Below are 14,038 nucleotides of genomic sequence, written 5' to 3'. Positions count from 1 at the left end.
AGGGTAGAGTTGAATTTCATCGGGCATTGTTGGAAATCACTAGGGAGTAGTACATCTCTGTTTTCTCTCTTTTCTCAGGGTTGGTGTATTGGGCGGACAGCACTCTTCGTAAGATTAGCAGAGCCAGTCTGGACGGCTCGCGCTATCAGGACGTGATAACCACAGGTAATTACCCAGACGTAGTGTGTCATTCTACCATCCATGTCACATGTACCATAGTATGTAACCTATGTGTGTCTGCTCCCACATGGCAGGCCTGGTGACCACAGATGGCCTGGCAGTGGACCCCATTGGCCGCAAGGTCTATTGGACAGATACCGGGACCAATCGGATCGAGGTGGGCAATCTGGACGGCTCCATGAGGAAGGTGCTGGTCTGGCAGAATTTGGGGAGTCCTCGAGCTATAGCCCTTTATCACGAGATGGGGTGAGTAGTGGTCACTGGTGCGTTTGTAGCCATGTGATTATTTAAAGACTGAAACAAGTTCACATTAGTTGATAAAGCAATCCTCCTTAAGGTGCCCATTAACGGTACAACTTTTTTTCAGATTCGATCTTTTGTCGCAATTTGAACAAACAAAACTAATCAGAAGACAATTATCGATAACACTTCTTATTGTTTACAATATTAATGTATAGATTATTTAGTCAGTGTTTGCCCACTGTAAAATCTTTCTTCTCCCTGATTTACATTCTGACACTAAGCTCTCACAGGTGGTGACATGTTTAGTTCTGCCAGGTGATCTGTACGGAATGTTTGTTACTGAGAGTTCTATGCACAGAGGGTGATACTGCTTGCTTGGCAGTTGGAAAAAGATGTTATTTTACAACAATGCAACGAGGTTCACAGACGGCAAACTGTCAGGACCGCGGTCATGACATCACACTGTGGGACGGTTTCATGCCACATACTCTCCTATGTAGAGGGGAGGCTCTGGATCCCATAGGGCCTTTCTGGTACTCTGTCCGTGCCCTCGTCTCACCGCTGTTCCCCAGTGATAATTTGCTGCTTTAGGGCCCCTCGGAATGATTTGAAAGCTGTGGGATTCAGAGCCTCTACACAGGTATCTCATTTTTTTTGAGGGTGGCTTCAGTATTGCTTTAAAGTGGACCTGACCTCTTGCACAGGACACAAGGAAAACTGAGTAATCCCATGTGCTGTAAACCAGTGTTTCTCAACATTTTATTGGTATGTACCCCTTTTAAAACCCTGTACTCTCCAAGTACCCCCCAGCATAGTAAACATTATCACAAGTACCCCTTGACAAATATATATTTCATTGTAGTACTTGATAATTGGTTCTAAACTATTTCCAAGCATTTACTATTGCTTTTAATCAGCTAAAATACTAATTTGGTGTTGTTTAAATAAGATTTATCATTTTCTAAGACTCTAAAGTTGTTATTCTTGGTTAAGTATATGAAGCCCGAGTACCCCCTGGAACCATCAGAAGTACCCCCTGGGGTACGCGTACCACACGTTGAGAACCTAGGCTGTAAACAGTGCAGGAGACTTGGGCGCAGCTGGCGCCACCATAGGCCGTAATGGGAATTATGGTTATAGCGGTGCACAGGGAGTAACTCCGGCGCCGTCACAAGACAGAGCTGAAATTGCTTTTAAGACACTGTAATTTGGTCGCTAGCAATAGCTGGAAGCCGAATTACATTATTCCCCACCATCCACGTGGACCTGGAGGGGGGAATAGTATCTAACGTCGCCGGGACTTGTGCAGGAGGAGCAGGATAAGCCATATACCGGCTGTATCCTGCACCCAAGTCTCCCGGCGGCCAGTTCATATGTATGCGAGTAATCCACCCTGTATGTACGGTATTTAGAGAGTTTAGCCTGTGTTGTTTCCCTTCATCTGTGATTAATCACAACTGTAATTTGATATCTCAGCTGTGTCGGCTCAGGAGTCTCATCAGTCCTTGGCAGAGTAGCTAATTTGTAAACACAGGATGTTAACACTATGTCTGCTTCCATAAAAGCAGGAAGTAGAAACACTGCAGATGTATTGCAGGATTTGTATCAGCTGTAAGAAAGGAATGTTTTTCTGTAAAGCTTATTATGCTGTTGCATACCTTTTAGAGTAGAGAGGAAGTTCTGAGTTCAGGTCCGCTTTAAACACTATGATTGATAAAAGAACCTAGAATCCCAAAAAAAAGTCTAGCAAACATGAGGTCTCTGTGGAACAATGTTTAGTTATCCTAGCAAATTCATGCTGATTGTGAAAGCCCACTCTCTTTATGCCGGGGGTGGAGCTACAGACGGGAGCGTCAGGCAATCGGCTGCTTCATAGTATTGTACTATATCCAGGTGGATTGTGGGAATCAGTATTGGGATATTAGCTCACAATTCCTGTTGGCCCCTCTTCATGTATAATGTGCATGCTTTGCCTTTTCTTTAGATACATGTACTGGTCGGACTGGGGAGAGAACGCCAAGCTGGAGAGGGCGGGGATGGATGGATCAGACCGTAAAGTTCTGATAAACATGAACCTTGGTTGGCCCAATGGACTGGCAGTGGACAAGGCGGGATCCCAGCTGCTGTGGGCCGACGCCCATACAGAGGTAATGTGGGAATAGAATTTACACGCTATGCCTTATATAAGTGATCATCTAACAGCTGCAGAAGATTAACCCCTTCACATTCCGGGGTTTTTACCCCTAAAAGTGGTTTAGAGATAAACTTTTACTCATTGCACAATTGTGTTCCTTTCATATACAGTATTTTATAGGGCATTCCTCAAGCCAAATACTTTTTTTGTTTTAATACTCTAATTCCCTATAAACTAAACAAGCCTCGCCCACAGCTTTTTCAGAGTGCCTTGGCACTCAGTCCCATGTAGCAAGGGCTTATGGGAGCTCAGTCTGGGCAGGAGGAGGAGGAGCTTACTAGCCAGAGATCTCAGAGGCAGAGGTGAGGAGGAGAGGGGAGTGAAGTTTTCACAGGCTGAGGGCTGGAGATGCAGATCAGCTTGCCTGTGTGTAATGTGACAAACAGAACATGGCTGTTGTCATTGTATCACAGGAAGAAATAATCATATACCGTTGAAGCTGTTTGCAGCTAGATTTGCTGTGTACACTATCTAAACTTTAGATAAGATACATAGACAAGTTACTTGTTATAGTTAGTTTTTCATCTCGGATCCGCTTTAAGGTTCCTGACAATTTTGGCATTTCAGCTGTGTCGCTATTGAAACAGCAATAACTTTTTTTTTAATTATTACGCAATATATAATTACATATATTGCTTTTTTCAGGACAAGCTGGGCTTTCTTTGGGTAATATTTGGTTTCAAGAATTATTTAATTTTTTGGGCATTTTATAGGGGAAAAATTTGGCGTAAATGCAGACAATACACATTTTCTTCATATTTCACCCTTTGTATATTTCACATGACAAGTAACACAGTTGTTAAACCCCTCAAAATGTATTTGTCTTTTTATTATACACCAGTTAGATTGCATCTTATTGATCCTGTTAACTCTGAGTTTTGCTTCAGGAGCTGTCATGCTAATGGGACTCTGGTCCATATTTTCTGGACCTGTCCGAAGGTGTCCAGGTTCTGGTCAAAAATCAATACTCTTTTTACCACCAGGGTGTTGACGAGAAGGATCATAAGGGTCCTGGAACCCTGCTTCTGGGCCATAAACCTGCCAGAGTCAAACACCCTGAGCATCAGTTGACTCAACATATTCCCAACGCTGCTAAAACTCACATTGCCGCCTCCTGGCGCACTCGCTTTTTATCTTTTTTGACTGTTCTCAGGTGTGTTGACTCCGTTATGGCCTCAGAAAGTATTAACGCTAATATTGCAGATAAGGTCGTTGATCCATGGATCCTGAGATCCATGGATCTTGTTTAGAGGTCCTGCTGCATCCAGTGCTGGTTGAAGTGGCTAATGTGTATTCTTATTCATATTGCTGAAACCTACCCTTTTCTTCTATTACTCTCCCTTTATTGTAATTCTGTTACAGATACTAATCTATATACAGTTACTGGGAATTTTTCTCCATGCTTATGACTTTCTCTCGTTATTTGAGAAAACTGACTCAAGCTGTTTATTTTGGTCTGTCTTAGGACCCTGTTTGGTTTTATTGATGTTTTCCTGTTATGATCTACACTACAGTATCTGTTATTGATGTTCTTTTGCGTGTTTGATTTGTGTCTTGTGCGCAAAATAAAGAGATTTTGAAACCTAAAATATATTTGTCTTTTCCCAATTAAAATGATACCGTACATGCCATATTTCATCACTAGTTGGGAATGTTGCGTACGGTCATCACCAATCTGTGTGTCTGTAGCGATTGGATCTGATTGCTATGGCACACAGTTTGGGGACCCCAGTACTTTACAGATACATTGCTAGGCAACAGCACAGTGATGCGTCTGTACAGTGTTGGGTCCTGGAAGTGTCACCCCTAGCATCCAATTGCCATGGGTGGCAGTCATTACAAGCTAAGTATAGGGGACACTTTTAGGGGGGGGGGGGGGGAGTTAATTGTTAAACTTTATTTTCCTGCTGCTATCACTTTACAATGAGTGCATGATCAGGAAAAACTAGATTGCACAGGGGAGGCAATTAAGATCTCGAATTCAAGAGGAGGTAACAGCGTTTGATATCGCAACGACCTAGCAAACCCGACTGACCCCCGGCCCCAGGTGTAAAGTGCCCCGTGTGCAGTGTTTTAAAACCTCACCAGTTGGCTGTCGCATTTTCCTGGAGGCGGTGGCACTGGTCTGATTTCTGAAATATTTCTTGCTGAGTTGTAGGGGCAGGCATCAGATCCCTCTCTGATCAGAGATCGATCTGTCTCCTGGTCGAGACACCCATACATCATCTGATTTATCGGCAGCTCCAGGGGGGTACACGGTTGTCAGGGAATCGAAACACCGCTACCACCGCACAACTGAGCTTTCGTGCAAGATCTTCACAGCTTGCTGGAACGATTGGCCAGAAATTGATCGAAACAATGATTGGATGGTCATGTGACCTCCTGAGGTTCCTCTATGTTCCTGGTCATTCCCCATCTTGTCTCCTGACCTAGAGGCTCCTGAGGTTCCTCTATGTTCCTGGTCATTCCCCATCTTGTCTCCTGATCTAGAGGCTTCTGAGGTTCCTCTATGTTCCTGGTCATTCCCCATCTTGTCTCCTGACCTAGAGGCTCCTGAGGTTCCTCCATGTTCCTGGTCATTCCCCATCTTGTCTCCTGACCTAGAGGCTCCTGAGGTTCCTCCATGTTCCTGGTCATTCCTCATCTTGTCTCCTGATCTAGAGGCTTCTGAGGTTCCTCTATCTTCCTGGCCATTCTACATCTTGTCTCCTGATCTAGAGGCTCCTGAGGTTCCTCTATGTTCCTGGTCATTCCCCATCTTGTCTCCTGATCTAGAGGCTTCTGAGGTTCCTCTATGTTCCTGGTCATTCCCCATCTTGTCTCCTGATCTAGAGGCTTCTGAGGTTCCTCTATGTACCTGGTCATTCCCCATCTTGTCTCCTGATCTAGAGGCTTCTGAGGTTCCTCTATGTTCCTGGTCATTCCCCATCTTGTCTCCTGATCTAGAGGCTTCTGAGGTTCCTCTATGTTCCTGGTCATTCACCATCTTGTCTCCTGATCTAGAGGCTTCTGAGGTTCCTCTATATTTCTGGTCATTCCCCATCTTGTCACCTGACCTAGAGGCTCCTGAGGTTCCTCCATGTTCCTGATCATTCTCCATCTTGTCTCCTGACCTAGAGGCTTCTGAGGTTCCTCTATCTTCCTGGCCATTCTACATCTTGTCTCCTGATCTAGAGGCTCCTGAGGTTCCTCTGCGTTCCTGGTCATTCCCCATCTTGTCTCCTGATCTAGAAGCTTCTGAGGTTCCTCTATGTTCCTGGTCATTCCCCATCTTGTCTCCTGATCTAGAGGCTTCTGAGGTTCCTCCATGTTCCTGATCATTCCCCATCGTGTCTCCTGACCTAGAGGCTTCTGAGATTCCTCTATGTTCCTGGTCATTCCCCATCTTGTCTCCTGATCTAGAGGCTTCTGAGGTTTCTCTATCTTCCTGGCCATTCTACATCTTGTCTCCTGATCTAGAGGCTCCTGAGGTTCCTCTGTTCCTGGTCATTCCCCATCTTGTCTCCTGATCTAGAGGCTTCTGAGGTTTCTCTATGTTCCTGGTCATTCCCCATCTTGTCTCCTGACCTATTTCTCCTGATTTTTGGTAGAAAGAGGCTTTTGAGGTTCCTCTGTGTTCCTGGCCATTCCCCTTCTTGTCTCTGGACACATTTTCCTGCTTTTTGGTAGGAGAAGGCTTCTGAGGTTCCTCTTTTTTCCTGGCCATTCCCCACCTTGTCTTCTGACCTCGTGGCTTCTGAGGTTCCTAAAATTATCTCCTTGAATACTTCTTCTTTTTCTCTCCGCAGTACATAGAGGCCTCTTATGTTCCCCTGTATACTGCGCTGCCCCATTTTCACAGAAGTCAGTTATCTCTAATTCTCTTCTATAGACTGTATATCTCCATGTCTTCTGACCTATTTCTCTTGCTCTTCACAGAGGATAGAGGCTTCTGATCTAATGGGAAGAAACAGACGGATCCTGGTGTCCCCCGTGCAGCACCCGTATGGTTTGACCCTCCTTGGCGCACACATATACTGGACCGATTGGCAGACGCGCAAGATTCAGCGAGCAGATAAAGACACGGGAGCCAATGTGATCGTTGTGAGGGACAACCTGCCTGGTCTCATGGACATTCAGGCTGTGGATAGGACACATGCCCTGGGTATGTCTCACTGATGTCTTAAAGTGGACCTGAACTCAGAACTTCCTCTCTGCTCTAAAAGATAAGCAGCAGCATAATAACCTTTAAAGAAAAACATTTCTTTGTTACAGCTAATACAAATCCTGCAATAAATCTGTAGTGTGTTTACTTCATGCTTTCATTAGAGCCGATATAGGGTTAACATCCTGTGTATACAAATTAAGCTGCTCTGCCAGGCAGGCAGCTGACACAACTGAGAGATCAAATTACACTTGTGATTGGTCACGAATGAGGAGAAATTAGACAGGCTAAACTCTCTAAATACATACAGGGTGCATTTCTCCGTTTTCCTTTTGTCCTGTGGAAGAGTTCGGGTCCACTTTAAGCATGTTGTTACTCACACTCAATATCTGTGTTTTATCAGTTGTATCTTTTATAAGCTGAGCTCCTCCTTCCTCCCTTTAGGATTCAATAAGTGTGGGAATAACAATGGGGGCTGCTCTCATCTCTGCCTGCCGAACCCCACCAGCTACTCCTGCGCCTGCCCCACCGGCATCCTCCTGAAAGAAGACGGGAGGACCTGCGACCCCTCGCCGGACACCTATCTGCTGTTCTCCAGCCGCGACTCCATCCGCAGGATCTCCCTGGATACAGAAGACTACACGGATGTCTACGTGCCAATCAGAGAGCTCAACAACGTCATTTCTCTGGACTTCGACAGCGTGGAGAGCAAGATCTACTACACCGACGTCTTCCTTGATGTCATCAGGTACCCAACTGAGGCATTTTAATCACTTCAGCCTACAGTGTTGTTTTACCTTATGCATCCGAGCAACTCTCACCTCCCATTCATTCGCTAATAACTTTATCACTTGTTTTTTACGCCACCGTTTAGGCTTTCTTTGGGTGATACATTTTACTAAGAATAATTTTATTCTAAATCCATTTTAACTGGAAGATTAAGAAAGAAATGGGAAAAATGCATTATTTCTCAGTTTTTGGCCATTATAGTTTGAAATGAATACATGCTACCTTAATTAAAATCCATGTATTTTATTTGCCCATTTGTCCCGGTTATTACACCGTCTAAATTATGTCCCTTTCACAATTTATGGTACCAATATTTTATTTGGAAATAAAGGTGCATTTTTTTCAATTTGCGGCCATCACAATTTACAAGCTTATAATTTAAAAAATTGTAGTAATATACCCGCTTGACATGCATATTCAAACATTTCAGACCCTTAGGTAACTATTTTTTGTTTTTTAATTGTAATTTATTTTTTTTTATTAAAAATTCTATTTGGGTAATTTTTGGTGTGGCAGGTAAACAGTTATTTTAAATGTACTATTATGTATTTATTTAATAAAAAATGCATGTGGGTGTAGTTTTACTATTTGGCCACAAGATGGCCACAGTCAAAAAGTCCTGGAAGCGAACGCTCTCGCTTCCAGGAAGCACTAGGAGGAAGGGGAAACTTTTTTTGTGTGCAAAAATACCGCGGCCTCTGGTAAGAGGCCGTCGGTTTTTCTGCCATGGACTTAGATCAATGAATTGGAACGTTGCGCCCATTCATTGATCTTGGGGCTAACAGAAGGCGGCGGGATTGCGTGCCTTGCGCAGCAGCAGGGCAGGCTATCTGGATGGATATATCCGTCCAGATAGACTTAAGTGGTTAAAGACACTGAATAGACTTTTGATCATTTTACCTGTCGTAGTTAATTTGAGTGAGTTGACAGCAGGGTGTTCGGAATAGGCTGTAGTACCCAGTTAGGATAAAACTATCTAGATAGTTTTATCTAGATTTAGATAAATAACTGGGAATACTCCATAAGGAGATGGACTAGTTTAAAACCTGTCAGATTTTCTCTAGCTACTGTGAATGACGGGGACGTAGAAAAAAAGTAGTCGATAGTGCATTTTACTCTGGGAGAAATCTACATTTTATGTAAATGTATTCTTAATTTTACAGTTTATTTTTAGTTGTCCTTTAATATTTTAGTTTTACCTGGTTAGTCTATTAGCAGCTTCAATAGTTATCTAATTTTAGATCAGTGCACTGCTTGTGACCTCAGTCGGCAGAACTCGTTGTGCTGTAAATTCTTGGAATGCTTTGATCTCTCCCTGCTCACAGAAAATACAGAAACTGAAAGCAGCAATCCTCTATTATAGTCTCACACTGCCCCCTAGTGACAAGTGCCCATAAATACACCTTACAGCAGTACTAATTAGTAGCAAGCAAATGTAACTAGTAAAAAAGTGCTAAAATAAACAGGCCTAGAGCACTTGCAAGCCTCTAAATAAACTGGCTGCTAAAGGGTTAAAGTTAATAATTTGTGGGGTGATGGAAAAATGAAAAATTCAATGTGAAAAGTTTCTCCTGAGTGTTTTAGCAGAATTGCCTACAGATGAGTTGTCTGACTGCTCCGTATCTCTCATGTATGTTAGGCGGGTGAGTCTGGATGGCACCATCATGGAGACAGTCATTGGAGAAGGGCTGAAGACCACGGATGGGTTGGCAGTGGACTGGGTGGCCAGAAATCTGTACTGGACAGACACCGGGGCCAACACGATTGAGGTGGCCCGCCTGGATGGGAGACATCGCAAGGTCCTCATTAACAACAGTCTGGACGAGCCCCGCGCCATTGCGGTCTTTCCTAGGAAAGGGTAAGTTGATATTTTAGCCTATCGGGAATGGCTATGAAATAGTGGTTACAAAACTTATCCTATCAAAGACAGGGCTGTGGGGTTAGAGTCCGAGTCATTTTTTAGGTATCTGCAGGGTTGATACTCCCATTGAGGAAATCGGGGCAATTGCCCCAGGGCCCCCGATCTCTGCTGCTCCCTTTTTCAGCTTTTCCCCTGCTTCAAGGATGTCCTCCCTGGAGCCCCTGCAGTGTTGTGAGCAATATCAACTCACCTGTCCAGGCACTGGACCATCTGTACTCCCGTCTTCATCCATCCACACTGATTTCCTCTTCTTGCTGACTCGGCACATGTTATTGTAAAATAACACCTGTCTAGTCACTAAGAGGCGGCCAGTGTGGATAGATGAAGACGGAAGGACAGACAGACCAGCGCCGGAACAGGTGAGTTGATATTGCTCACAACACTGCAGGGGCTCCAGGGAGGACATCCTTGAAGCAGGGAATATGGGGGGAGGGGGGGTTACTCGGAAGCCAGAGAGGGGTTCAGGGGCCTCCCAGATTAATTTTGCCCCAGGGCCCAAGCGTTGCTTAAAAAACAGCCCTGGGTATCTTGAGTTGGACTCGTGAAAGATTTACTGACTCCTAATACATTTAAAATGTAATTGGAAGTGTGTGTGTGTTCTTTTTGTCAGATAATAGTCTTATTACACAAATGACGTGTGGGGCATAACTTTTGGGGCCTATTTCCACTGAGTGTGAATTTGCATTGCAAAAATGAGTGCTGAGAGCACCCCCCTTACCCCTCCACCACTTCCTCCGCTATCTTTTAATAGAACTTTCCTTACAAGCAGATGAAAGTATCAACCGATTCTAAAATGTTTGTGTTGTAATAATGTCTAGACGCAGGAAATAGGCTAATTGTATTCTTCTTGCAGTTACCTGTTTTGGACAGATTGGGGCCACGTAGCCAAAATCGAGAGGTCTCATCTGGATGGATCAGACCGTAAGACTATTATCAATAACGATCTTGGGTGGCCCAATGGACTGACGTTGGACTATGACACTCGCAGGTTAGTGAGAACATGTTACGGGTGTAAATATGTGGATACAATGTGACCTTTTTTTGACCCATGACCTCTCTGTTTTGTCTCCTCTCTTCGTAGGATCTACTGGGTAGACGCTCACTTGGATCGTATCGAGAATGCTGATCTGAACGGCAAGACTCGCCAAATACTCGTCAGTCAGGTGTCCCACCCCTTCGCCCTCACACAGGTGACGTAACCCTCTTCTGCAAAAATATGGGATGGAAAAATAATACAATAACATCAGAAATGTTTTCCAGTACGGAGCTGTTTCTGAGCCTAGGCTGTGAGCTAGATTGCCTTCTTGTTTCTCCATCCCCTGCAGGGGCGTAACTACAGGGTAGCAGGCTCTGCAACTGCAGGGGGACCCAAAGCTATAAGGGGACCCTACTACTACTACTTCACTCCCTCCGATAGAGGGATCCATCCTTCAGATCAGGTGTTTTTCTGGCTACACTTGTTATGGGTGTGGAGATTACAGTGTTTTAGGACCCTTGCTAGATAGGTCCCCAGTCTGTGAGGGTCACCAGGGGTAGGCATGGGAAAGGGAGTGAATATTGGGGGGGTAAGGGCCATGATTTGCAGTTACGCCCCTGGTCTCCTGCTTTATTTTGCTGCCTTTTCATTTACCATATATACTCGCAAGCAAGCCGAATTTTTGACCCCCAAAAAGGGGGTCAAAAGTTGGGGGGTCGGCTTGCTTGCGAGTCACCTGTGGTCCGCGCTCCCCCGCCCAGCGGTCGCCACTATCACCTGAGCTGGCGCCGCATGTTCTATTATTCCCCTCGCCGCTCGTGTAGTAATTCCCAGCAGCGCGCCCCACGGCGGCTGCTGTGATGATGAAGCAGAAGCCGTAGAGAGAGAGCGGCTTCCTGTAGCTATGGGAACCGCTCTCTCTCTCTATAGCTTCCTGCCTCATCATCACAGCAGCCACCGTGGGGCGCGCTGCTGTGAATTACTACACGAGCGGCGAGGGGAATAATAGAAGATGCGGCGCCAGCTCAGGTGATAGGGGCGGGGGAGAGGAGGGGGCACTACCTATACTGGGCACTGTATTAGCTATACTGGGGCACTATACTGGGCACTCCCTACCTATACTGGGCGCTATACTGGGTACTACCTACCTATACTGGGCACTATACTAGCTATACTGGGCACTATACTAGCTATACTGGGCACTACCTACCTATACTGGGAACTATACTAGCTATACAGGGCACTATACTAGCTAAACTGGGGCACTACCTACCCATACTGGGCACTATACTAGCTACACTGGGGCACTATACTAGCAATACTGGGCACTATACTAGCTATACTGGGCACTTTACTAGCTATACTGGGCACTTTACTAGCTATACTGGGGCACTACCTACCCATACTAGGCACTATGCTAGCTATACTGGGCACTTTACTAGCTATACTGGGCACTTTACTAGCTATACTGGGGCACTATACTAGCTATACTGGGCACTTTACTAGCTATACTGGGGCACTATACTAGCTATACTGGGCACTTTACTAGCTATACTGGGCACTTTACTAGCTATACTGGGGCACTATACTAGCTATACTGGGGCACTATACTAGCTATACTAGGGCACTACCTACCCATACTAGGCACTATACTAGCTATACTGGGTGCTATACTGGGACACACTGGGTGGATCACATGCCCAGCATTTCCTACCCCCGGCTTATATGAGGGTCAATCATTTTCTCCTGGTTTTTTTTTCAGGTAGAAGATGGGGGGGTCGGCTTGCTTGCGAGTATATACGGTACTCTAAAAATAGACATATTAACCTTATCCAGCACTGTGTCCTCTTTTGAAGGTTTAGCTGTCATGTCTATCCGCTTCCTGGCACTCATGATGTGACCTCACTTCATGGAGGCTTGAGAGAGACTGGACATGACAGCTGAACAGCTCTAGTGCAAAGAAAGGCAAATGGGCTCAGTTCACTCCTATTTCATCCTGTGCATGGGGAACTTGCACTGGTTATATGAGGAACATAAGATGGGCAGGATGGCCACATTAGTTATGTAGGAAACAGGATAACTGGACATGTTACACCGGGGGCATTACAGCTGCAGCCCGCAAATGAAGGATTATTACTATACTGTGGACATCCTGGGGAGGAGGGGGAGTGGAGCATCTGGAATGTCTTCTTTGGGACTATAAAATGGCTCAAAAACAGTTTCAAAAATATTCACCTAGAAATTAAATTGAATGCTGCGACTTTTTTCTTTTCATCAACAGGAAGGCCGCTGGATCTACTGGACCGACTGGCAAACAAAGTCCGTCCAGAGGGTGGACAAGTATTCTGGAATGAGCCAGGAGACCATTCTGGGCAACATGGAAGGGCTGATGGATATCATTGTCGTGTCTCCTCTGCGGCAGGCAGGTATGGGTGGTCCATCGATTGTTTGTTTTTCCCTTGGTTCAGTTACGGTGAAATTAGTAAAAATGAATGAATCGGTGATCAAGTATGATTGACTCAATACCAGTCTGCAGCTGGAAAAGCTGGTGAGATTTTGTCTTGTATTGAACGATGCTGGGAGAGAGAGGTTATTGCCCTGTAAGAAAAGCATCACTGGAGACTCATCTACAGAACACAGCTCAGCTTTGTACACAAATTCAGAGCAATATATTTTCCAACCATTAAAGACATTGTAACTGGTAAGCCTACAGTGTAGGCTTGTGGGGGGTTTTTGAATGCATATTGCACAGAATATATCATAAGTTGCAATTCATAAACTCGCACACCCTAAGTCTATGCCAATGGTTGGCATAGAAATGATTGATAAGAGCTGTGTAATTTGTTCATATTGATTGGTCCACTATGAGCCTGCAGGTAAACATATTTACCACTGGCAGACCAGAAAAAAAATAGCACCAACTGCCATTATTTATAACCACACCCACTAACATTGCGATAGGCTAAGAGTTTTTTTTTTGTATTGATATGCACAGAGGGAGATACTGGTTGCTTGGCAGTTGGAAACAGCTGTTATTTCCCACAATGCAACAAGGTTCACAGATCGGAATCTGTCAGGACCATGGTCATGACATCACACTGTGGGAGGGGTTTCAACTTAATATCAGCCATACAGATCCCCTGAAGATCTATTCGAGAAAAGGTAAAGATTTCTAGTGGGAAAGGGGGTAGCAGCTACTGACTGGGATGAAGTTCAATCCTTGGTTACAGTTCCTCTTTAAAGGCCACCACTCAAGGGACCTCTTATGATTGGAGGAAAAGTGATTTAATCGGCCAGTGTGGAAAAGCTTCTTCTCTGCATGGAGTGTGACCATGGCCAGAAGTCACAAAAAAGAACAGTTATAGCAAACAAGAGGCATAGCTTAAAGCAAGACAGTCAAGAGAAGTGGAAAGTCGGCACTGCTTGTTGCTGCTTTATTGCCAAAAAGCGTGGATACACTTCACATAAACATTGGCCCTACATAAAGAGGTCACGTACTGGTGCAATGGTGGGAAGGCAGCTGGCGGAGGGTGCTGGGCAAGGAACACCTTTGTATACTGACCCCCATCACCTCTCTGCACATATTGCTGT

At 44.9% G+C, this 14,038-nt stretch overlaps 1 protein-coding gene across 2 annotated transcripts in view; it reads left to right on the top strand.

The window, feature by feature from the left end:
- The window catches only part of LRP4 (LDL receptor related protein 4), a 132,737-nt gene that overhangs the window by 104,928 nt on the left and 13,771 nt on the right, over positions 1-14,038 (top strand). For both annotated transcript variants that reach the window (XM_068260915.1, XM_068260916.1), the window contains exons 24-32: positions 79-165; positions 255-426; positions 2,408-2,570; positions 6,536-6,761; positions 7,206-7,509; positions 9,190-9,408; positions 10,325-10,459; positions 10,553-10,661; positions 12,729-12,873. In XM_068260915.1, the coding sequence (XP_068117016.1) occupies positions 79-165; positions 255-426; positions 2,408-2,570; positions 6,536-6,761; positions 7,206-7,509; positions 9,190-9,408; positions 10,325-10,459; positions 10,553-10,661; positions 12,729-12,873 (1,560 nt within the window). The remainder of the gene's footprint in view (positions 1-78; positions 166-254; positions 427-2,407; positions 2,571-6,535; positions 6,762-7,205; positions 7,510-9,189; positions 9,409-10,324; positions 10,460-10,552; positions 10,662-12,728; positions 12,874-14,038) is intronic.

Source organism: Hyperolius riggenbachi, chromosome 11, assembly GCF_040937935.1.
Source record: "Hyperolius riggenbachi isolate aHypRig1 chromosome 11, aHypRig1.pri, whole genome shotgun sequence".
Lineage (NCBI taxonomy): Eukaryota > Metazoa > Chordata > Amphibia > Anura > Hyperoliidae > Hyperolius > Hyperolius riggenbachi.
Note: the sequence above shows the minus strand (reverse complement) of the source record. Positions and strands in the feature narration are given on the sequence as shown.